At 44.0% G+C, this 22,285-nt stretch overlaps 1 protein-coding gene and 1 long non-coding RNA gene across 7 annotated transcripts in view; one reads left to right on the plus strand and one right to left on the minus strand.

Annotated features, from left to right (window-relative positions):
* The window catches only part of MGAT5 (alpha-1,6-mannosylglycoprotein 6-beta-N-acetylglucosaminyltransferase), a 364,486-nt gene that overhangs the window by 84,340 nt on the left and 257,861 nt on the right, over window positions 1-22,285 (minus strand). For all 6 annotated transcript variants that reach the window (XM_047772070.1, XM_047772068.1, XM_047772067.1 and 3 more), the window contains exons 10-11: window positions 21,287-21,420; window positions 6,748-6,881 (exon numbers count right to left, since the gene is read on the minus strand). In XM_047772070.1, the coding sequence (XP_047628026.1) occupies window positions 6,748-6,881; window positions 21,287-21,420 (268 nt within the window). The remainder of the gene's footprint in view (window positions 1-6,747; window positions 6,882-21,286; window positions 21,421-22,285) is intronic.
* Window positions 11,986-22,285, plus strand: part of LOC125122999 (uncharacterized) — a 29,514-nt gene continuing 19,214 nt past the window's right edge. The window contains exon 1 of the long non-coding RNA XR_007133944.1: window positions 11,986-12,124. This is a non-coding gene — a long non-coding RNA (uncharacterized LOC125122999). The remainder of the gene's footprint in view (window positions 12,125-22,285) is intronic.

Here is a 22,285-nt window from a genome sequence, read left to right on the forward strand (position 1 = left end):
TACGGCGTAGGTTGTAGGCACAGTTCGGATCTGGCATTGCTGTGGCTGTGGCATAGGCCAGCGGCTGCTCCAATTTGACCCCTAGCTTGGGAATCTCCATAAGCTGTGGGCCCAGCCCTGAAAAGACCAAAAAAAAAAAAAAAAAAAAAGGCATTCCAACTCATACCCCAAGTTCTGCAGGTAAATCAGTGTCAAAAGAAATCAAGAGGGAGTTCCCACTGGGGTGCAGTAAAAACGAACTGGACTAGTATCCATGAGGACTTGGGTTCGATCCCTGACCTCGCTCAGTGGGTTAAGGATCCAGCGTTGCCTTGAACTGTGGTATAGATCACAGACTTGGTTTGGATCCCACGTTGCTACGGCTGTGGCCAGCAGCTGTAGCACCAATTTGACCCCGAGCCTGGGAACTTCCTTTTTGTGGCTGGTGAGGCTCCAAAGAGCGGGAAAAAAAAAGAAAAAGAAAAAGAAAAAGAAATCAAAAGGAGATTGAGTCATTCATCCTGTAGTTACTATACACCTACTATGTGCCAGGCACTGTGCTAGATAGAACTGTGCCATGATGATTCCTGCCCTCAAATTGATTCATATTTTAGCAAGAGACTGACAGAAAAAGAGAAATACTTAATTAAAAAATGAGTAAAGTTACATAAAAGGAAGTTAGAGGATGCTGTGATAGAGATGAGGAGAGGGCACACAAGTGGGACAGAGTAACCTTAGGAGGTGGGGCTAGGGTGATCCAGGGCAGGAAGTCCGGGTTATAGAGGATGAGCCCCGGATGGAGGGAAGGGGGTCTTGGAATCTGTGCAGCCAGCGCCAGGGGAGAAGCAGGACGAGGTGAGCCCAGGGCACTTGTGATTTACTCAGAGAGCCTGCCCAATCACTGAGCACTGGATTTCACTGGAAATGCAATGTGCTCCAAGTTTACCATGAAGCCATCACAGCAATCTTAGAAAAGAAAGAGCACAATCCAATTTACATTTTTAAAAAGATCAGAGTGGCTGCTGCTGTTTGGAGAATGGATTAAAAAAGGGCAGGAAGTAAGAACAGAGAAGGGAAAGGTGGTATCACATTTCTGTTTGTAATCGTATGGATATGTATCTTATATTACACATTTCATTTTTAGAAATGGTTTTTCTTCTCGCTCATTTGCATATCTGTACTTTTTGGATGACTATTATACAGACACATAAAAGATTATTATTGACTAAATGCAATATAATGTCTTTTCTAATGCACTGCCTTGTATACCAGGAAATGCCTCAGAAACAGAATTTCAACTCACAGTTGATTTACCAGAAACTTGAATAAGAGGTAAACATCATATGTGAAAAGCATCAGAGTAAGGTAAACATTTTTACTGGAAAAAAAAGATAGTTCTGGATATATTTGTTTGGCAATTTCATTGTTTAATAGTTGAAATCTGATAATAAAACTATATTACAAGTGAAAAAAAAATCGTTCTGCTCTGGGGCCTGTGGATGTGGCACTACAAGTCATTTTAGCACTGCTTTAAAACCACACAGTCTTTCACAGAGAATAGACTTGTGGTTGCCAAGAGTCAGGGAGGGGTGGATTGGGAGTTTGGGATTAGCAGATGGAAACCATTATACATAGGATGGATAAATAACAAAGTCCTATTGTATAGCATAGGGAACTATATTCCTGTAATAAACCATAATGGAAAAAAATATGAAAAAGAATATATATGTGTATATACATATTTATGAATTCATATATATATATGAATCATTTTTCTGTACACCAGAAACTAACACAACATTGAACACTGTAAATCTACTATACTTAAAAGAAAAAATAAACTAAAAAAAAACCCCAAAACATACAGTCCTCATCATTGAGATAAAAAAGGAGCTTCCTGCATTCAGGTGAGACTGGCTGACTGTTTGCTGACAGGTGGGCTAGGGCTGGGGCAAACCAGAAACAATGGATGTGCTCACATCAGGCCTGTTTACTCTTTGCAGAACTGGCTGCTAGGCTGCTGCCGACTTCCTCATCTGTGTGGTGAGCACCCAGGAGCAATGTTTTACCTGTCACGCCAACATTTTCCCAGGGCTCCTGCAGTGCACCTAAGTCACACATATAGACCATGTTTTCTGACCTCTGAACCCTGCTCTCGACATGGACTCACTCTGCAGGGCGGGGGCAGAGGAACAGAGGAATAAGGGGCGGCAGGGAGGCAAGTTTCCAAGAGGGGAGGCCAAAACCCTGATCCTGGTTGTGGATTTGTCATGCCATGGGCAGGAGAGGAAGACCTTGGTCAAGTCGCACCATCTCCTTAAGCTAATTTCTCCTCCAGAAACCAGGATGGTGAAGGAGGTAACAGGTGCCCTCACTTCCTCAGCAGGACTCACCAGGCTCTTTCCTAAATGATGGCTGTGAAAGGCTCAGGGGATTGTAAACACTGCACCACTCTAAGGCCCTCTTCTCATCGTGTCTTAATTAGTGAGTAGGCAATAGCCTTTGCTGAATGCCTCCTCTTGGGAGATGCCAGGCTCCGGGCAGGGGCCTTTGTCTTTGCAGTAACAGAGGTTTTAGGAAAGTCACACTTCACGTTCCATCTACTGCTTATCCATCAGCCTCAATCATACAGAACACAAGCAAGGACTCCAAAATAACCTAAAAAGACCTCTGACGAGATCTATGCCAGGAACCGTTGTCCCCAAATGTGTCCTCCAAGAGAGACTGGTTTACATGGGACATAGTGTAGTTCAGGGGCCAGCAAACTTTTTCTATAAAGAGCCAGAAAATATATTATTTTAGGCTTTGCTGGTCATACAGTATCTATCACAACCATACAACTCTGCCATTTTAGTGCAAAAGCCTTCACAGACAATGAGCTGGTTCCATAGGTCCCACTATGTCCCAGTAAAAACTTTACTGACAAAACCAGATTTGGCCCAGGGGCCAGAGTTTGCCAATTGCTGACACAGTGTAAAAATCAGAATCCAAATATTTTTGAGCAGGCTTGTATTTGCCAATTCCCCATAGGCTCTATCCTGCAACTCCCCCCACCCTACCATCTCACATCCCCATCAATTCTCACTGTTTCCTATCTGACCTCAATCATGATAATAAAAGCAGCAACATTTATTTAGACTTCCTCTGTACCGGGCCCATTTCTAAGCACTTTACAAGTATTATCCCATTTAATCACTACAGAAACCCCATTATCATCATCTGCAGGAAAAATGAGGCCAAGTGAGGTTAAACAACTTGCTCAAGATCAGGCAGAGCTGGCAGAGGTGGATGTGAGGCCAGCTATCGGGCTCCATGTTCTTGACCATTATGCCCTACTGCCCAGCAGGCACCAACTATACAAACCAGGACAGCAGATGCCCAGGAAGACACAAGGCCTCCCACCTCCTCCCAGAGTCCACTACTGACCACAGGTTTGTCCAGAGACTAGCAGTGGCAATGCTTGCAAATGTTCTCAGTGGGACACGAGATGTGAGGGGTGGGGTGGTGACAGGAATCAGTGCTCTCCGTGGTAAAAACTAACATGAGAGCTGGCAGTCTGACAGGAGGAGCAGGAAGGCCCCTCCAGAGCGCCCCACATCCTCACATCTCTTGTCACCCCTCCTCCCTGGGGTTCTGCTCCATCAGCCTCTCCACTGCACCCTCCCCCTTTCCAACTTGGTCCTGCTTCCTCATCACTGGCCTCCTGGATGGCTTCTGTCACGGCCTCAACCTAGCTCTGGACAGATCCACTTGATTTCTGTCCCACAACTTCAATGCCAAGTGAAGAGTCCCACTGACTCAGTTTGGATTTCTGAGCCAAAATCACGGTGGTTGATCACCAATGAGCTGTTCTTCCCTGGGCCACAGGATAACCCCTGGGCTAATCAGACAAGGGTGGAAGGGTCATGGGGTGGCATTCCTCAGTCACATGCCTTGGCAGGTGGGGTGATCTCTCAAAGGGGGGGGGGTGAGGGTTACGTGGGGCACAAGTGACAGTGCAGCAGGTATCTTCAGAATTTCAGTGAGTCCTAGAATCTGAGGGAGGAGGTCCTGAGTCATCTGATCCAAACCTGTGCCCACCCAACATGCCCCCCCGCTGAAACCCTAGGCCTCCTGGGAAGGAGGTGGGGGAGGAGACAATGGGGTTAGGGCAGAAAAAAAAAATACCCCAACCTTCCTGCCACCTAAAGCCTGGACACACGGGGTTCATGCCGTGTTACAGTAGAAACAAATCTGACTAGTATCCATGAGGATAAGGGTTCGATCCATGGCCTCACTCAGTGGGTCAGGGATCCAGCGTTGCTGTGACCTGTGGTATAGGTCGAAGACTCAGCTTGGATCCTGCGTTGCTGTGGTGTAGGCTGGTAGCTATGGGTCCAATTCAACCCCTAGCCTGAGAACCTCCATATGCTGCAGGTGCAGCCCTAAAAAGCCAAAACAACAACAACAAAAAAAAGGTCTGTACATGTGACTGTGATAACACGGTCCTTAAAGGGTGCATCTGATTTCTATGCACACCTACTAGGCGCTATGGAATGGGGAAGTTTCAGAAAAAGAAACTAAATTCTCATACACTGTGCTATGTTCAAAGCCTGAGATGATGTCCTGACTTTATGTGAAAATTTTACAGTATTTTTCATCATTTGGGGTCTTTTCTCATCAAAGAATGCTGGAGAGTAATGTATTAAAATGGATACAACACCCCAGATTTTTGGTATTCAGAGAAATTCTAATGTAGACACACAGCTACTCAGCCTTTTCTAACACTTGGGTGACACACAGCACATGGAATATCAGGTCACCTATTTTGTTAATGTTTATATTTAGAAAGAGGCATGTTTTCAAATTCCAAATCACATCCCAAATCACTTGGGCCAAGACGGTTAATACTTTTGGAATTCTGACTAACAGCAAGGAAATCATCCCTTTACTGGCAGTTATGACTTTGCCCCCAAAAAAGGTGACCAAAAGTTCTCAGAATGAATTTATTGTTTTGTTTTTCTAGGGAAATTTAGGAAGTTGCCAGGAACACCTAGGAGGAAGCTGCACTTGTTTGCAGAACAGAAATGTGTATCTTCAAGGACAAGTCCACATGGCCATGCAAACTACCTTTTTTGTTTGTTTTTTTGAGCAGGTGCAGGGGGAAGAAGGGAGTTATATGCTTTTTAAGAGGCCACATCTTGCTAAAACCAGTGCCATGATCCTTTCATTTACAACAGAGCTGAGAATGAGAACATTCAATGTCCCCTTTATAACACAAGTTCACCAGACTGTCAGCTGAAAAATGCTCTGTTCATACAGGGCCGGTTTCGACACAAAGGAAGCAAAGATGTATAAATTCACGAGAACATCTTAGATAATGATTTATAATCTCAACTGATTTCCTTTTACATAAGAGGAGAAAATGTGGAATAATATATAAGGAAATGAATCTTACTTGACCAGCCCTAGTTTCTTAACCTCGGCACTACTGATACTTTGTGCCAGATACGTCTTTGTTGTAGGGTTGTCCCATGCACTTTGGATGTCTAGCTGCATCCCTGACCCTCACCTGCTCACCTCAGATGTCAGGGGAATCTCCCTTCAGTCATACAACCAAAATTGTCCCCAGACATTGCCAGATGTCCCCTGGGGGGAGGGGAGGTGTCAAACTGTCCCCAGTGGAAAAGCACCGTACTAAACTAAGACAGACTTCTAGCTGTTATAGCCAAGATAGTTATCTGGAAATAAATCAGCTTTCCTGGAAAGAGGCTGATGTGTTATCCCTTCTACATAGTTAGCATTTCAGAACTGAAAAAAGGGTAGCAATGCTTTCCCTTTTCTGAACACAAGGTCAGACAACCAGGAGCAGAGAATTCTTCCCTGTACCTTGTGCGTGCTCCCACAGCAGTCAGATTTTCTAACTTCCTCAGTAAGGAAGACATGGTAACAGGAAACTACAGTTTCCGCTCTTTCCAGAAAGTGATTAATGTTTACGTTTAGAAAGAGGCATGTTTTCAAAGTCCTGGAGACTGTTCTCATACAAACACATCCCTGAAAAAAACATTACATTTGTATACTAAAGCGGACTTTACACATAAAAAGATTTGCATGTCATGTCAATGGGGTACACCCCAATCCAGTTCCTCTTCCATAGGGACCCTTCCCAGATGTGCCTTGGAAATCACCCAGGAGGATGGACCAAGGGGCCCTCCAGGGCCCAACAGTCCAACGTTTTCAGAAAACTTGGCTTGGCCTGCCTTGCTTGTTTGGCTTGTTCCAAACAACAAGAATGTTCTTTCAACCAAGACGTCCCCAAGCAGGCCTCTCCCTTCTCCGGTCTGTTGAGTACTGACCACAGCTGAGAGGATGTGAGGGCCACTGCCCTCCCCAGGCAAAGGGAACTGTCCACCATTGCAAACCCTTTCACAGAGGGTAGAGGAAATGAGTCACCTGGCAAGGATCTCTCTGTGCAATGCCTTGCTCCAAAAAGGTATCTAGCCCCTGTGGGGCCCTGGCTTTTGGAAGCAAGCACAGGATGTGAAAGAAGCTGCAATGCATCTCTTCCAACATGCAAACAGTGGGGGACTCTGCTGTGCAGCCCCTGGACAGGTGAGAGGTACAGCCTTTATGAGACAGCTGAACGATGACCTACCCAACTTGTCTACTTCTAAGCAGACCCCATTAAGTCTCAGGCACTTGGCTTGACTACTCCCTGGATCAAAGTTAAATGGAATTAGCCAACAAACTTCTTTTGAGAGTGAGAGACAGGCGCATGGGCTGACTCACCTTCCAGAAGTTATCCACTTTGCCATACACAAGGGACTGGTTCTGCCTCTTGATTTCATTAATGTGGTGGATGTCGCTGGAGTTCAGGTGCTGTTCGACCACAAACCCCAGGAAGCTGTTGTCTGGGGTATGAGCTGGTGTGGAAAGAACAGCACAGGACAGTTAAGATTCAATCAGCCAGAAGACACGACAACTACAAACTTAATGCCAGCCAACTTGCACAGAATTAAATGCTTTCATTTCACCTTGTTCTTTCTTACCTGGAGGGGCGAGGGGTGGCTCACTCCCACACAGCCCCGGCTAAACCTGCACAGGAGAACAAGTCTCTCCAGGATGGATTAACCCAAATCCAATCCTGCTTTTTTTCAGTAGAAAGGACAACTATTTAAAAACTATTCACCTGGGTTCTCCCCTCCTTCCTGTTTCCCCAGTTACAAGGCTGCTGTCTCCTGACAGAAATGCCCTCCTGCAGGTTTTACCAACTAGTGGCTAAAAATCTGTAGGGAGCAGGGCTGAATCAACCAGATGGGTAAGCCCCACACCTCACATGATCTCACCCAATTCCAGCTGTGTTCACCACCCGGTTGGCAAAGGAGATTGAGGGGCAAAACTGAGCAACATCACCCCAACCCTGCACCCCCTCTAAGAATCACTCACTCATGGAAGATGTAATTCCAGGGCTATAGTGAATGGATCCACAGGACAAAGACAGAATGACAGGTAAAGCTCCCTCCTGAAGCCCACCACCACAAGGAACCATGTCTAGTCTTCAAAATGGACTTTTCTGTAAAAGGCATCTTCTTCTGCATCACTCATCACTGGAACCCTAAAACTTCTGTAAAAGGCATCTTCTTCTGCATTGCTTATCACTGGAATCCTAACACTTGACCAAGGGAGCAACCCTACACCCTCCTCAAACATGTGGCTCTTGTGCCTATAATTTTTAAAAAGGAATGTCACCAGGACACAAGCCTCTCTTGATGAAACAGAGTCCATCCTCTCCTATCCAGTCATCTGTCCAGAGAAACCTTCTTTCTGGGAGATGACCAACCCTGCAGAGGCCCCTCAATATTAAATGAAGCAACTGCTCTGCTTGACTCTGACCTGAATAGAACAGCTAAAAATAACTTCAATGGAGAGAGACTCGATTTTCAGGAACATTCCCATGGTGTTGCTCCCACCCCATTCATTCCCTTGGGTGGGTAAGGGTGGTTCCTGGGTCTTGCTTTGGTTTCCTCAGGACCAGAGGGCCTCTCCCAGGTAGGAAGCAGGCACAGAAGTCCCTTCAGAGGGTCCAGGGATCTGGAGACCCCGGCCAAACTCATATACCCCCAGGAAAATGAACCAGGGAGCCTGGTGGAGAGCTGTGAACCGAGGGCATGAAAGAGCTGCATAAATACTCCTTATCACCATCCAGTCTCCCCGGCTGCTGCCTAATGGGGGTGACAGAACGAGGAGATAATAGGGTTGTGACTAGGGAGTTGTGTGCGGTCTGGCCAATCTGTTATTTCATTTCTGCGTTTTTGAACAAGTGCCCAGAGGCAATGGCAGTGGCTGCAGTTGGCTGGAAAGGAAATTACTGAATAAATTCTACTGCCAACAAGAGGCAGTGGTTGCTTTTTTTCTTTTGGAGGGGCTGGCGGGGAGGGGGAGTTGAAGAAGTGTGGGGGAAGGGAAGAGAGGCTGCATGCATTTGAACTGTCCATACAGCAGCTTAAAACATCTCTTCATAAAATCTTCAGTGAATCGTGAAAATTCTGCAATAGAACTTTACGCTTTACACTTTGAGATTGTAATTTTTATCTTCAGAAGATGTCTGCAGTGACTAGAGCTCCATGCTTTAGATATTTGTTTCTATAGTTCAGTTTGAGTCGCTGGTGGGCCCTTCTTAAAAGATGAAATAATCTAGCATCCAAAACACTTAACAGTTTTGGATATCCTAAGGTGTATTCAAAAATAAAATGATCATCAAAACCCCAAAAGAAAAAAAAACTCCTATCTGTTTATACTTTTGTGTCAAAGATTCCCCATCACTTGAACAATGCCAGGAAAGGAGGTAAACCATCTGCTCAAAAAAACTGAACAACGGTGGGCTTTCACTGTTTTATGACTATCATTTGGTATGAAATTGACGTGGACGCTGTATGAAGAATGAATTATACCTACAAGCTGTCCCTAAATTTTCATCCACACACCTTATTTCAACACCCCTTTCTCATCTACAGATACTAACTTGGGGATCAACAACCTGCAGGTACAGTTTAGGAAGCTCAGGTGAGACTTCAGAAGAAATAAAGGTAGCACTCATAAACGTACTTCCACATTTCAGGAGCACTGGGCAGACGGGCCATGTCTCTTCTCAGTCCATACTGAACCTGTCACAGGAAACCGAGCATCTGCAACATGAGAGGATGCTCAAGGTGGTGACTTGGAAGTAACCACCGACTGCTGTGCACTGCTTCCAAGGAGCTAGCCAGTAGCTGGGTGCCTGCCTGGTGGCAGCCTCATCTGAGCTCGAGTGTTCCTACTGCTTATAATAGATCAAAAGTGGAGTTCCCATTGTGGTGAAGCAGAAACGACTAGGAACGATGAGGTTGCGGGTTTGATCCCTCACCTCACTCAGCGGGTTAAGGATCCGGTGTTGCCATGAACTGTGGTATAGGTTGCAAACGCAGCTTGGATCTGGCGATGCTGTGGCTGTGGTATAGGCCAGCGGCTACAACTCCGATCTGACTCCTAGCCTGGGAACCTCCATATGCCGCAGGGGTGGCCCTAAAAAGACAAAACAAACAAACAAATAATAGGTCAACAGCCACAGGTACAGGTGAATGCTATCTTTAATGACCCTTCTGTGAAGAGCTACCTTTTCAGGTCAGGCTTTGTCTTCTGAGCTGCCTTCAGATGGGAACATGGACTTCAGCCGTGTTGGGAGGGTTTCAAAGGGAAGGTATTTACATTTCAGTGTAAATCAAAGAAATCTCACGTGACAAGGATATCCTGTACTTTTGGAAATCACTCCTTCCCGGGAGGTAAACACATGTGACTAAAAAAAAAAAGAGCTGATATTTGAATCCTGGCTGCGGGCTGAGGGCTTTATAGTGACCATTTCATTATATTTTCATGACAACCTTAAAAATGTTTGTACAGATGAAAAAAACAGAGAGAGAGTTACTTAAACGACTCAAGCTTACACGCTAGGAAATGGCAACTTTGGGATTCGGAGCCAGACCAGCTGTTTTCAGAGCCCAGGCTCCTTAAGGCGCTTGAAAACACAGCTCCAGAGGCCAAATATTTTATTTCCTGGACTCTGTGAACTACAGTGGTAAACATGCTTCAGAGGAAAATAATGTTATAAAGTAGACCAAGATACACATGAAAGACCAATGAAATATATATATATTTAAATATGGAGTATTTTCTCCGTTTCCTGAGCAGCTTATGTATGTGGAATCAAGTGTTTCTTTCTTTCTTTCTTTCTTTTTTTTTTTTTTTAATGTGCTACAAACTGGAAGGTTTGCTGAGCATTAATAATGGTCTTTAATTTAGGACTTTTTTTCTTACCAAGAAAAGCATTACTTTAAGCATTTGAAAAGCACCTATTTACAAATGACTACAAATCAGTTTGATGACTTTTCCTGAGCAGATTACAGCGATGACTTTTAGGAATTACTGTTAGATTAGCTGCAATAATTCATTCAAGGACAAACATTTTAGAGTACTCTATGAACCAGGTTTATGGGCTATGTATTGAGGAATTACAAAATAAAGGTGGGTCTTCGCCCTCATGGAGCTTACCAACTATTTAATAAATAAAGTATAAGGTATACACTGTATTTACCAAGCAGTTATCACGTCCCCTTTCAAAATTAATTCAAAATTTTTATTAAGGCAATTGACCCTTCTTTCAACTGCATAAATCTCCTAGGTCTGATATTCAACCACTCAGCCCTCAACATCGCTAAGAAGTATAGAATTTATTCTAACAGTTGTCTGCCAGTCTTTAACCACAGCCGGCCTGGCCCTGCAGTGTTGGGGCATCGAGGGCAGAAACCTCAGAGCCAGCCTGGGCTCCCTCCCCTCCCCATCCTTACAGCCAGTCAATCACCAAGTCCTGGAAGCTGGGCAGGGGGCGGAGGTGGGTGGGTGGGGTAATGTCACCTTCTCTAAATCCATCAACTCCTTCTCTCCTCTTTACCCTTCCTACTCTGACCTCATCAAGTCTTGTCAAAACTTCAATGGAGAAGTTTTTCTTTTCTTTAAATAGAAACCATTTTCCTGGTTAGAAGAGAAATACATTTTCAGTGTCTAACTTTTTTCAGACAAGAGAGGAAGATAGAAGGAGAGAAAAAAATGTCACCCATCCTCTTAGCTCCTAGAAATCACCACTATTGGGTTCCTTTTTTCTAGACTCATGGGTATTTTCTTTTTATCCTCAAACCAAAATTGGATCCTCCTGTACCTATTCTCCTGTGAATTTCTTTTTCCATTTACACAATGTGCTATAGGTATCTTTCTGGGGTGGTGACCACAGTTCATCATTGCCTGTTAAAGCAGCACAAAACCTCACGGCCTGAACTCATCCCATCAGATGGAAGGCCCATGGTTCTGGTCTGCCAACATGGCTTTGTTGAACCCGACGGCCCTTCCCACACCAGCCATGCAATTCTGTTCCATTCAGGTGGCTTGAACTGGTGCCAGTCCTGACCCTTTGTCTCCCTCACTCTCCATGCCTTCACAATCCAGAGGACTCCCCCTGACCAAGGTGCCGCTGAAAGACTCATTTATGACCCAAGTCCCGCCAATCACAGTTGCTTCGTGACTAGTGAGAGCTGCTTTCCGGGTCTACATCTTTCTGCTCCAATCACTAAGCAGGGTGGGGCAGAGTCTAGAGCTGCAAAGGGCATCTCCGTGCCCTTGTGAGGACAGCCCACCCAAGGACAATGCCAATCCAGAGAAACGCCAAGCCAAGACTAGAGAGAGAGAAGATACCCTCCAAGCCCCGAATCCAGCTCTGCCTAAAGCCGGTTTCAATAATTCCCAGTGACAAGAGCCAACAAACCCTTGTGACCAAGCCAATTTGACAGAAATCCTATCTAATATATCTGACCACATTTAGGATGTTTCCAGTTCTTGACTATCTCAATTGATGAATGCTGAGTATCACTGCACACTCAGCAGTGGATTTCCAATTGGTCTCCATGCCTCCAGTCTTGCTCCTCCCTTTGTCACCTCCCCCTAACTCCAAACTGTCCTCTCTGTTGTCTGACAAGGTCTTTGAAACAAACAAATGACTGTGGCAGTTTCCCACTGAAAAGCTTTGCTTCCTTCAGAAGGAATCCTTAGGGAACTCCTAATCCTTCCCACCCACCTGGCAACTGTAAGTCTGTTCTCTATGTCTGTGAGTGTGTTTGCGTTGTAGATCAGCTCATTTGAATATTTTAGATTCCACATATAAGTGTTATTATATGGTACTTGTTGATAGGATTTTTTTGAATGCATGATTAAGTAAGTTGGTGATGAATGCTTAATTATCTGCTATGGTTGACTCTGTAAGTTAAGCTCATTACCAGGTGGCAAAGGCCATGCCTGAACTGCTTCCAGCATCATGCTCTTTGCCCACAAGCTCCCAAACCAAAGCCCCTTCTTAGGATTCATCATCAGCAGTAAGGCAGCTCCCCACTCTATCCTAGACCCTAGCTCAGGCCTGGTGTATTATAGGTATTCAATAAATATTTACTAGACAGATAAATGAATCTATATTTTTCTCTAGGTCACAAAGTAGATGTTGGGAAGAAGGAAGACAAATCATTGAAATGGGATTTTAAAATTCTAACATCACAGGTTTCTAAATATCATCATTCATTCAATATTCTGCACACTTCCTGAACAATTACTATGAGCCAGGCAAGAGCTTAGGAGTTACGGATATACCAGTGAACAAGAGAAGCCTGGATAAAGTGCCCCTCATTGAGCCTGTATTCAGTTGGGGAGAAAGAAAGTAAGCAAAAAAATTGAGTGTTGTACATAAAATAAACATAATTGGTTTGGTGATTAATACTGAACTCTAGTTAATGGTGTTAAACCAAAACATCTAAGCGTTAAGGGTTCTTTTACACATAAAAGTTGGATTGATGGATAGAGAAAATATAGACATATGGACTGGTAGGTCACAGAAAAATAAAGCACACTGTTAATTGTGGAGTCTAGGCTGTAGGTTTCTATTTCACATTTCTTTCACTTTCTTTATATTTCAATTTTTTTTTTTTTTAACAAACAGGGAAGAATGCCATTCATGGCCTTCACAATGTTGATGCCGATTCTGATGATGACAGAACCAGCATGACAGAAAAAACTACCAAAAAATAAAGTTACATCACACAAGAAACAATTCAGTTTCAAAAACTGTACCGTTGTGATGTTATGCGTCAAATTTCATCAAAAGTGACTTTTTTTCCACCCAGTGGTAATGATGCTGGGCTCTTTGAGAAGCAGGAGGCTGGGATACAGGCAGGGGAAACTATTATGTACAGTTGAGCTGAAAAGATGAGTGTCTGAACTGTTGACAGAAGGTACATCAGGGTAAATTTTCAAGTGTCAAAAAGCAATTTAGGAAGGAATGGACTCCTTAGAAGAATGTCAGTCCTGAAGGCTGAGGCTCAGACTGAAGGAGTTACAAGGCTGATCCTATTACTCACTGGTCTGCACAGAAATAAAAGGCAAAAGCCTTCCTGATCCAAGTTAAAGGCCAAAAAGGCAGTTTGAATCACAAATAGCTCTTTGGCTTGCCAGGCCCTAAAAATAAAGTCATACACGGAAGCCAGAGATCCTCAGCTAAGACCAACACCTTTGTTTCTAGCATGAAAAAGGACTGGCTCGTTTCTAAAATTCTGTTCTGTCAGACAAAATTTGGGGTCTACAAGCCACTATTTTGATCTGATTGCACTTAGTAAACATGACTGTGAACCCCAAATCCTTGAAGAAGTTCAAAGAGTTAGAATGTCAATGAAAACAACCACTTGTGAAACAAATCATGAGACTAAACCCTATGGGAAGACAAAGGGGGAGTAACATGAGGCCGTTGGCTCCAAGAAGCTTCTGTAAACTTAGATTTGTACCCTTCTTCCCTTCCCTACATTGCTTCATGGACTGAAAACAGGACAGGCATTATCATTCAATTTAATTTAATTCAGACTGTAAATATTTTCTGAATGCCTACTCTGTGCCAGACATTCTTCAAAATGTTGGAGTCTCAGCAATGAACAAAACAGACAGGACCCCTACTAATATTATTTGCCAATTCCAGTGGAGAAAAAGAGAAAATAATAGTCCATGGAACATAAATGCTGCATGGTAATACAGTTACAGAGGAAAATAAAGCAGGCAAGAGGCCTGAGAATTTGGGAAAGAAAGGGGTTAAATTTAAAAAAAAAAAGTGTGTGTATGTGGGGGGAGGCGTCAAGGTTAGTTTCATTAAAGTGACATTTGAGTCAAAGTAAGTCCTGAAGGAGGAAGAGAGGAATATTCCAGAAGGTGGAACCACCAATGCAAAGGTGCTTCGTAGGAGTGTGCCTGGCCCACCTAAGAAACAGTAAGGAGGTTAGAGGTTAGGGAGCAAGAAGATGTGCAGTAAGAGCTGAGGTCGGGGTAGCAGGACCCATCCACACCAGGCCTCAAGGCTACTGGGGTGACTCATCTTTCTTTCAGCCAGAGGCCACATCATGGTGGGTGACAATGTGATTTATATTTTCATGAACTCAACTTCATTCTGTAGTTGGGTCTATTTGTTCTTTCTTTACTAATGCCAAAAATATTAATCACCAGTGACATTACAACTGCAAGTCCTAAAGATTCAGCAGTGACCATGCTGGTGAAAATCACAAAGTGGGCCCCAAGCTGGGACAGGGGTGCATGGCTCCTGGAGGGAGGGCTTTCCGGAGGACAGGACACCTCCCTGCAGGGTGGGCAAGGAGGTGGTGGGTAACAAGGGATGGGGCTATAGACAGGGAACAGTGCATGCCATGGCCTGGGTATCAGAGAGGACCTGGTACCCAGGGAGACATCTAAACACGGAGAGGAGGCAGGACAATATCAGAGGAGCCAGCAGGGGCCAGATGCTGTAACAAAAGGAAAGGGGCTGGGGGTGAAACAGGGAGGCTCTGAACAAACACTTCAGAACCCCCATCTGCTCCTTGCTCAACTCCCAAATTTCCATGTGCCAAGAAACACTGAATGTCCCCCGGTCTGGACTATAACTATACAATGTGAGCACCCAGAAGGCAAATCCTCAAGAGTACTTAAAAATAGCTTAAGTGGAAATAAACCAATCCAATCAGACTTTGCTGAGAGTGTCAGAAATATTCCAGGACAGTGATACGAACAGGGAGGCTGCTAAGCAGACAAATGAAGGTTACTGAAACTTTTCAACGCTTGGAGGTAAATATAAATTTGAGATTCGAGGTGCCTGAAACCAGGAATGAGGAATCTGGTCGTCTCTGGGATTGCTATGTTCAGCCACAGTCTCCAGGGCAAGAGAGGAAATAACGCAATAAAATAGAGATGTTTCATCACGGCTGATGTTTTACATAGGTCAGATGAAGTTGTGCAAGAGGGCGCCATGCACATGATGAGAACTATGCAAACACAGGATAATTCAAGGTGCAAGATACCAACTTCAGGGTTTTATTTTCTCTTGAAAATGTTATAGGCAGATGTCATCTCTATTTTTTTTTTTTCTGTGTAGGCAGATTCCTTTCATTTGTTTACTGAGGGATAATCACCTTGTTTGAGACTGAGAAAAAATAAAAAAGAATGCCTTTAGGAGTTTAGAAAAAGAGGTATGCACAGCTGACTAAAGGCCAACTGATATAATGCCTAAAAACAGGGTCAAGCCAAGTCCCTGGAAAGCCCAGAAAAATCCAGAATTAATTCTCAACAAGAAACAGCAAAAGTCTCCCCAAATAAATACAAGGTCCACTTGACAGACTATAAAACACCTTTGAAAACAGTGGTTTTAAAAGTAGAACCTTGAAAAGTTCTTCTGCTACATTAAGTGGGAAAAAAGCAGATACGAAATTTTAGTATGTACGTTACAACCATGTGAAAACATACCCCTAATGAAGACAGTAAGGCTTACATTAGGGTATGAGAGCCTTTTTCCATGGGGGAGGAGTTCCCTGCTTTTGTAATAGAGGTGTGTGTGGGTTTCAGTTTGATTAGAAAGATGGAGGAAGCCATTTAAATAGAGTTTTCAAGGAAATAATAAAATTTTGCTATGGGATGCTTTGGAGGAGGCAAAGGTGGTGAGGAGTCATGGTGGTATCTTGAGAGACCAGCAGGCTGCCTGGGGTGAGGCCAGGCCAGGGGAGAGCTGAGCTGGGGAGAGAAGGCAGGGCCCTGAAAGGACTTGGGACCCGACCCCATGGGCAAAGGGAGGGCACTGTGGTCTTTGAAGAGGAATGGCCTGGTCCAAGCTGAGTTCTTCACTGTTGGCTCTGGGGCAGGAGACCCTCAGCGCTCAGTGCAGAAGCTAGGCTCTGAGTCTGGACAGGAAATGAAAAGCAGGGACAAGAAGCCTGCACGAGGGAGGAAGAACCACACTTCTCTGCTTCCTGGAAAAAAAAGTCACTCAGCGATCTGGACAAATAGCCTTGGTGTCACCTGCCCACTCAGCTGATCCTAGAGAAGCTGCCTGGAGAGGTGCTGGGAACCGTTTGTGCTAACACACAAAAACGCCCAGATGCCAACAGAACACAGAAAGAGGATGGTCCTAGTGAAATTCTGAGACTTGGGGCAGAACTATAAAGAAAAGCCAGACTTTTCAACTTATAGAAACCCCAACTTAGTGAGGAAATGAGTTGGAGGAGAAATAGAAGTAGGCTTAATGTGAGACATGCACTCTGAGTGTTCAGGAGCTACCCCTGGTCAGGAGCATCTCTCATTTCCCTGCTCCTAAAGATGCTTCAGCAACAGTGAGTGTGTTTTTCTCTTTCCTACTCCTGATACTGGGCCTCTTCTGACCAGCCTTCCCCATCCTCTCCCTGCACTGCACGTCTGCTGAATGCTGGTCATCCCATAATAAGACAGGCAGACTTGACTGCACAAGTACAGCACTGTCTTCCCGTGGTCTCTATTTTTCCTTGTGCATCCCATCAGAAGAAAACAAACCAAGGGGAGTTCCCGTCGTGGCGCAGCAGAAAGAAAGCTGACTGGTATCCATGAGGACACAGGTTCGATCCCTGGTTTCACTCAGTGGGTTAAGGATCCAGCGCTGCCATGAGCTGTGGTGTAGGTCACAGACGTGGCTTGGATCTGATGTGGCTCTGGCTATGGTGTAGGCCGGCAGCTATAGCTCCAATTCGACCCCTAGCCTGGGAACCTCCATAGCTGCACATGTGGCCCTAAAAAGACAAAAAAAACCAAACAAGCTATGTATACCTGCAGTGTGTGTTACACAGCAATTATGTAGTGATTACTAAGCCTGTCTATTAAGCCCTAGTAAATCTGTCTTCATTTTTAAAAAGTTAATAAGACATGGATCAACTTTTGACACTTTCATCTTATGCTCAAAGCAATGGTCTTTGGGCAATGAGAACAGCCACATTTACCCAAAGGGCAAGGGATGGGAAATCTACGGGCGCGCCCAGGTTGGACTGGACCCGGCCCTTCTGTCATGTGGGAAAGACCCTCTTTCAAGGATGCACCCGAGTTTTCTCGGAAGCCAGCCAGGTGGGCAGTCACTGTTTGCTGCTGCAAATTCTCCAGTCCAGGCACATCTCAACAACATAAAGGTTCCAAACTACTCGTGTCCTTATTTCTTCCATTCAAGACAGCCTCAACCATGAGCAAGTTTTCCATCAGCCTGTTTCTGGATGGATTTCATAACCATGGATGATCTCCACCCTGCTCCAACTGTCGTATTAGGAGTTATAAAATGCTGATTTTCTAATGTTTCATTCTTTTTGCATTCGTTAGCTGTGATTTCTCCATAATTAACAACTTTCTCTCATCAACTATTTGATTATCTTCAAATACAATTTGTCCTAGAAAGGCAAGATCAAAGGCTGGATTGTTTCCCTTTATTTTTCAGAGTAATGAGGTGGTGTCCTAGCAACCTGCAAAGGTGATCGATTGATTTTGTGAGTTGTTCTTGCTTGGGCTGTCATTCTCATGAACTATTTTCCATTGGTTTAATTTCAGTCTGCTGAAATCATTCTTTCTGATGTTCAAACCACCCTATCTTTGGCTCCTGTGTCCTTCTGATTCCACCCCAGGGGTCTTTCTTAGCTTCCTTGCTTTCTGGTATGACAAGATGTCCCATCTTGAATGTTTCCTGCCCTAGACCTGGAACGATCTATTTATTCTGGGATGAGGTTCCTTTACTGCAAAAGTTATTTAGGGAATCCAAATATGAGTGTTAAGGATACTCACTGCCACTGGATTGTCTTTATTTTGGTCCTTTTCTAAATAAAGAGTTAGGAAACATTTCCTTTTTAAAGAGAAAATAGAAGTTCATATTGCTATTTCCTATTCGAGCTGAATATTATACAGTCTACACTTAAATTCTTTAAGGGCTCTCCCCTTTTTGTGTACTACAAATTTCAGTATACCTGGAATAGTCCACCTAATGATATAAATACTTTCTATAATGAATGTCTGGTCCAAAGATTGTGTTTTAAAGCCACTTGAAATAATTATTTTAACTGTGTGAGAGATTAGCACCAACCTGGTTATCAAGTTTGTTTCATTTTTTTCTATCTCTTTTTCGTCTTTAATGCTTTTTTTTTCATTTTCTTTATCATGTAAAACATTTACATGGTTCCAGATAAAGTACATTAAGAGACATCAATTTTCTCTCTCCATCCCTGCAAGAATAAATAACAAGCTAATAAAAGTGATTACTTTGGAGGGTAATCCTCCTCCAAGGGTAATCACTTCTATTAGCTTGTTATTTATTCTTGCATTGCTTCTTTTGAAAACACAAGCACGTTCATTTACACGGGCATACACACACTTTCCTCCCCTCATACCCTTCTTATAGGAAGGGAGCAATTCCACATCTGCCCTGCACTTCGGGTTTTACCACTAAATATATCCCTCCAGAAAGTGGAGTCTTCCCTCTGCCCTCTTCTCAGTTACACGCGACTTCACTCTATCAATGGACCATGGGATTCACTTGGTCCCCTATTAGGAAGCTTTGGGTTATTTTCAGTCTTTTCCTAGTACAAGCAGCACCACATTAAATGGCCTTGTACACATGCTTGTCTGACTTTTGCTCACTTATCTTTGGGATAGGTTGCTACATGGGATCTGCTCAAAGGAAAGGTGCCTGGGTCACCTTGCTGGAAGGTGGCAAATCCCCTCCACAGAGGCAGGGCAGGGCTGCACCCCCTGCTTTCCACTAGTCTCACTATAGTAATAGCTGCACCAGCAAACTTTCAGGGTTTTGCCAATATCATGGTATTGTGGTGCAGTTTTAAAGTGCATTTCTCTCATTGTGAGTGATGTTAACATGCTTTCATATGTTTGGGGCAGTACATTTCTTTTTCCTTGAAACCGCTTTTGCCCATTTTCCTACTGTATTGTGGAACTTTTCCTTCTCAATTTTTAGAAGCTCTTTATACATGAGTGATATTTATCCTCTGCAGTAGAATTTGCTCTGATGTTATCTTTTGATGTTTTTGTTCTTGCCATAGAGGTAGTTTTTCTTTTACAGGCAGTCAAATGTGTTAGTTCCCCCCGCCCCTTTGCCTGATTCCTGCTGAATTTTGAGTCAGTTACAAAACTATCTCCTTTCTAGGTTAAGAAGAATTAATCTATTTTTCCATCTTCAGTTATATTTTAAGAAGTGAATTCATTTCAATTCAATCAACCAACACTGCTTAAATCCTTCTTTCATAGAGAACAAAAAAGGTTTTGGGGGGGCTCTGAACGCCAACATTCTAAAAAAACACCATCCTACTTTGCAGAATAGCAGGAATTGGGATAACACAGTAAATCAACTATACTTTAATAAAAAAATTAATACTTAAAAAAATAAAACCTAAAAGAACACCATCACATGGAGGACATACATATGCTATGTCATTCAGGCTGTTTGGGTCATTCTGAACACAGGTACCATTTCACTTCATGTGAAGTAACTCACAAGCTACTTCTTAGGTTATCTTGTGCCACCTCATCCCAGCCCCTCAAAGTTACACAGCAATGTCAATCCAGTCTCACCATGCTGACTAGCCACCTGTCACCCACCACACACTGTATTAGCTGGCTTCCTGAACTATGCCCCAGTGACAGGCTGCAATAGAGGATGACAGAGCTCCAGAACAGCAGTAACTGTTTACAATGCATCCAGAACACTCACACACCGCTCTGAGCTAAAACGAACATTTCAACATGAGCAGATTTTTCAAATCACTTCCCCATCTGCTATATCCCTTCTTAATTCTCCCTTCCTTCTCCTGCTTCACACTCAAGGTTTAGTTCAATGTGTTTGCTATTGTACTCAGTGAACATGAGAAAAGGTCATCTTTAGGTGGCTGTCATGGGGGGGGGGGAGGGGCCAGCACAGAGCAAGTGGGGGGGATGGGCAGAGGCGGGAGGTAGGGGGGCACGTGGGTCTTAACGAAGGAAACATTCGCATCTCAGATAGTAATTCTAGGATGGAAATCTCTGGATTAAAATTATCCCTATAATTTAGGAAAATGCATGTTTACACTCTGAGTGTCCAAATACATGGCTTAACTCATGGGACCTTTCATTTCCAGAATGGGAATTCACCTCAGCAAGGGGAATTACCAAAGTAATAAATCCATTTTTGACAAGAATGATAGATTTGGTACTTGGCTTCACAGTCCTCAGCTAGCTATAAATGAAATGAAGCTATAAACAGGTAAACTGATGGCAGCAGCAAGAAGTGGTGAACATGGAAAAGAAAAATGCTGAAAGGCTGCAGGTGCGGCCGCTTGGTTCACCATCTTTTAGCATGTCCCCTGCATCACTCTGCAAAGCAGTCACTGCTACTGGCAACAATGACACCACGTGAGTGAGAGAAGGTGAGATACCATCCTGGGCCTGGGAAACAGAATTTTAAATCATTCCATTTTGAAAAGGCTCACTTTTTTTCTTTACAAAGTTTGATGCTTAAATGATGAAGGTTAATTTATTGGGAAAATGTATGGAGATGGAAGACCTCCATTCCTCATGAATCACCAAGCGGACCCTACACAGGGTCTGTGTGGCATGAAGAATGTTTAATGCTCCCCAAGGTCCAGCCAAGGTTCCTTCCCAAATGGTTTCCAGTGTTACTTCATAGTGCACATTTTTTTCCCACAACATTTCTAAGGCTTTTCACAAAATGCTCACAAAGCCTTTCAATTTCATTAATAAAAATTCAGCTACTCCCAAGAAAAAGATTCCGTAGCACACATTTCTATAGCTAAGGGCCCCGGGAATCACAACCCCAAATATTTGGTGGACTCGTTTCTTTTCCTACTTGTCTTTGGCACATTCTGGAAAGCAGAAGTAAGGCAGGATTACTCACGGAACATGGTGTAAAACTGCTGTGGGTTCAGATTCCACTTGCCCCAGGGGGTCTTGTGGCCTTTCGACTGGGCATAGTTGGCGTGGTTGAACTCTGGTTCTGTGCCAAATGAGTCCAGGACTCGGAGCATGCACCTGGAAGAAGAAAGACCCACAGGTCAAACTATAACCTTGACCCCAACATCAAAAAGCCAAAAGCTCTCCCTCTCCCTCAGGGCCTACCAGAGACAAAGACTTTAAATTAGAAATGCCACTGGGCAGGAACTGAGGTTTTACATGTGAGCTTGTCTACCAAACGTCTCCATGTGTGGCTTTTAAGCCAGAGCCATCTCACCACTCATACGCTCTGCTTCAGATGAGCTGACCAATCAAAGGAGAGGCTCGAAGGCCACGGAAATAAAAAAAAATTTCCCAAAACTAGACCTGCAGACACCATGGTCATTGTCATAGTCCTACCCAGGGCCGGGCATACAGTGGTGCCCACCAGACAACTGATGAAGAAATAAATAACCGGAGTTCCCTTTGTGGCGCAGTGGTTAACAAATCCAACTAGGAACCATGAGGTTTCGGGTTCGGTCCCTGCCCTTGCTCAGTGGGTTGACGATCCGGCGTTGCTGTGAGCTGTGGTGTAGGTTGCAGATGCGGCTCGGATCCCGAGTTGCTGTGGCTCTGGCGTAGGCCGGTGGCTACAGCTCCGATTCAACCCCTAGCCTGGGAACCTCCATATGCCGAGGGAACGGCCCAAGAAATAGCAACAACAACAACAACAACAACAACAACAACAACAACAAAAGACAAAAGACAAAAGACAAAAAAAAATAAAATAAATAAATAACCATTGATTTTAGAGGTTACCATGATCTGAATGTTTATGTCCCCCTAAATTCATATGTTGAAATCCTAACCCCCAAAGGTGAGGGCCTTTGGGAGGTGCTGAGGGTAGAATCCTTATAAGTTGGATTAGTGCTCTTATAAAAGAGACTTTACAGAACTCCCTGGC

Source organism: Phacochoerus africanus, chromosome 3, assembly GCF_016906955.1.
Source record: "Phacochoerus africanus isolate WHEZ1 chromosome 3, ROS_Pafr_v1, whole genome shotgun sequence".
In the NCBI taxonomy this organism is placed as follows: Eukaryota; Metazoa; Chordata; class Mammalia; order Artiodactyla; family Suidae; genus Phacochoerus; species Phacochoerus africanus.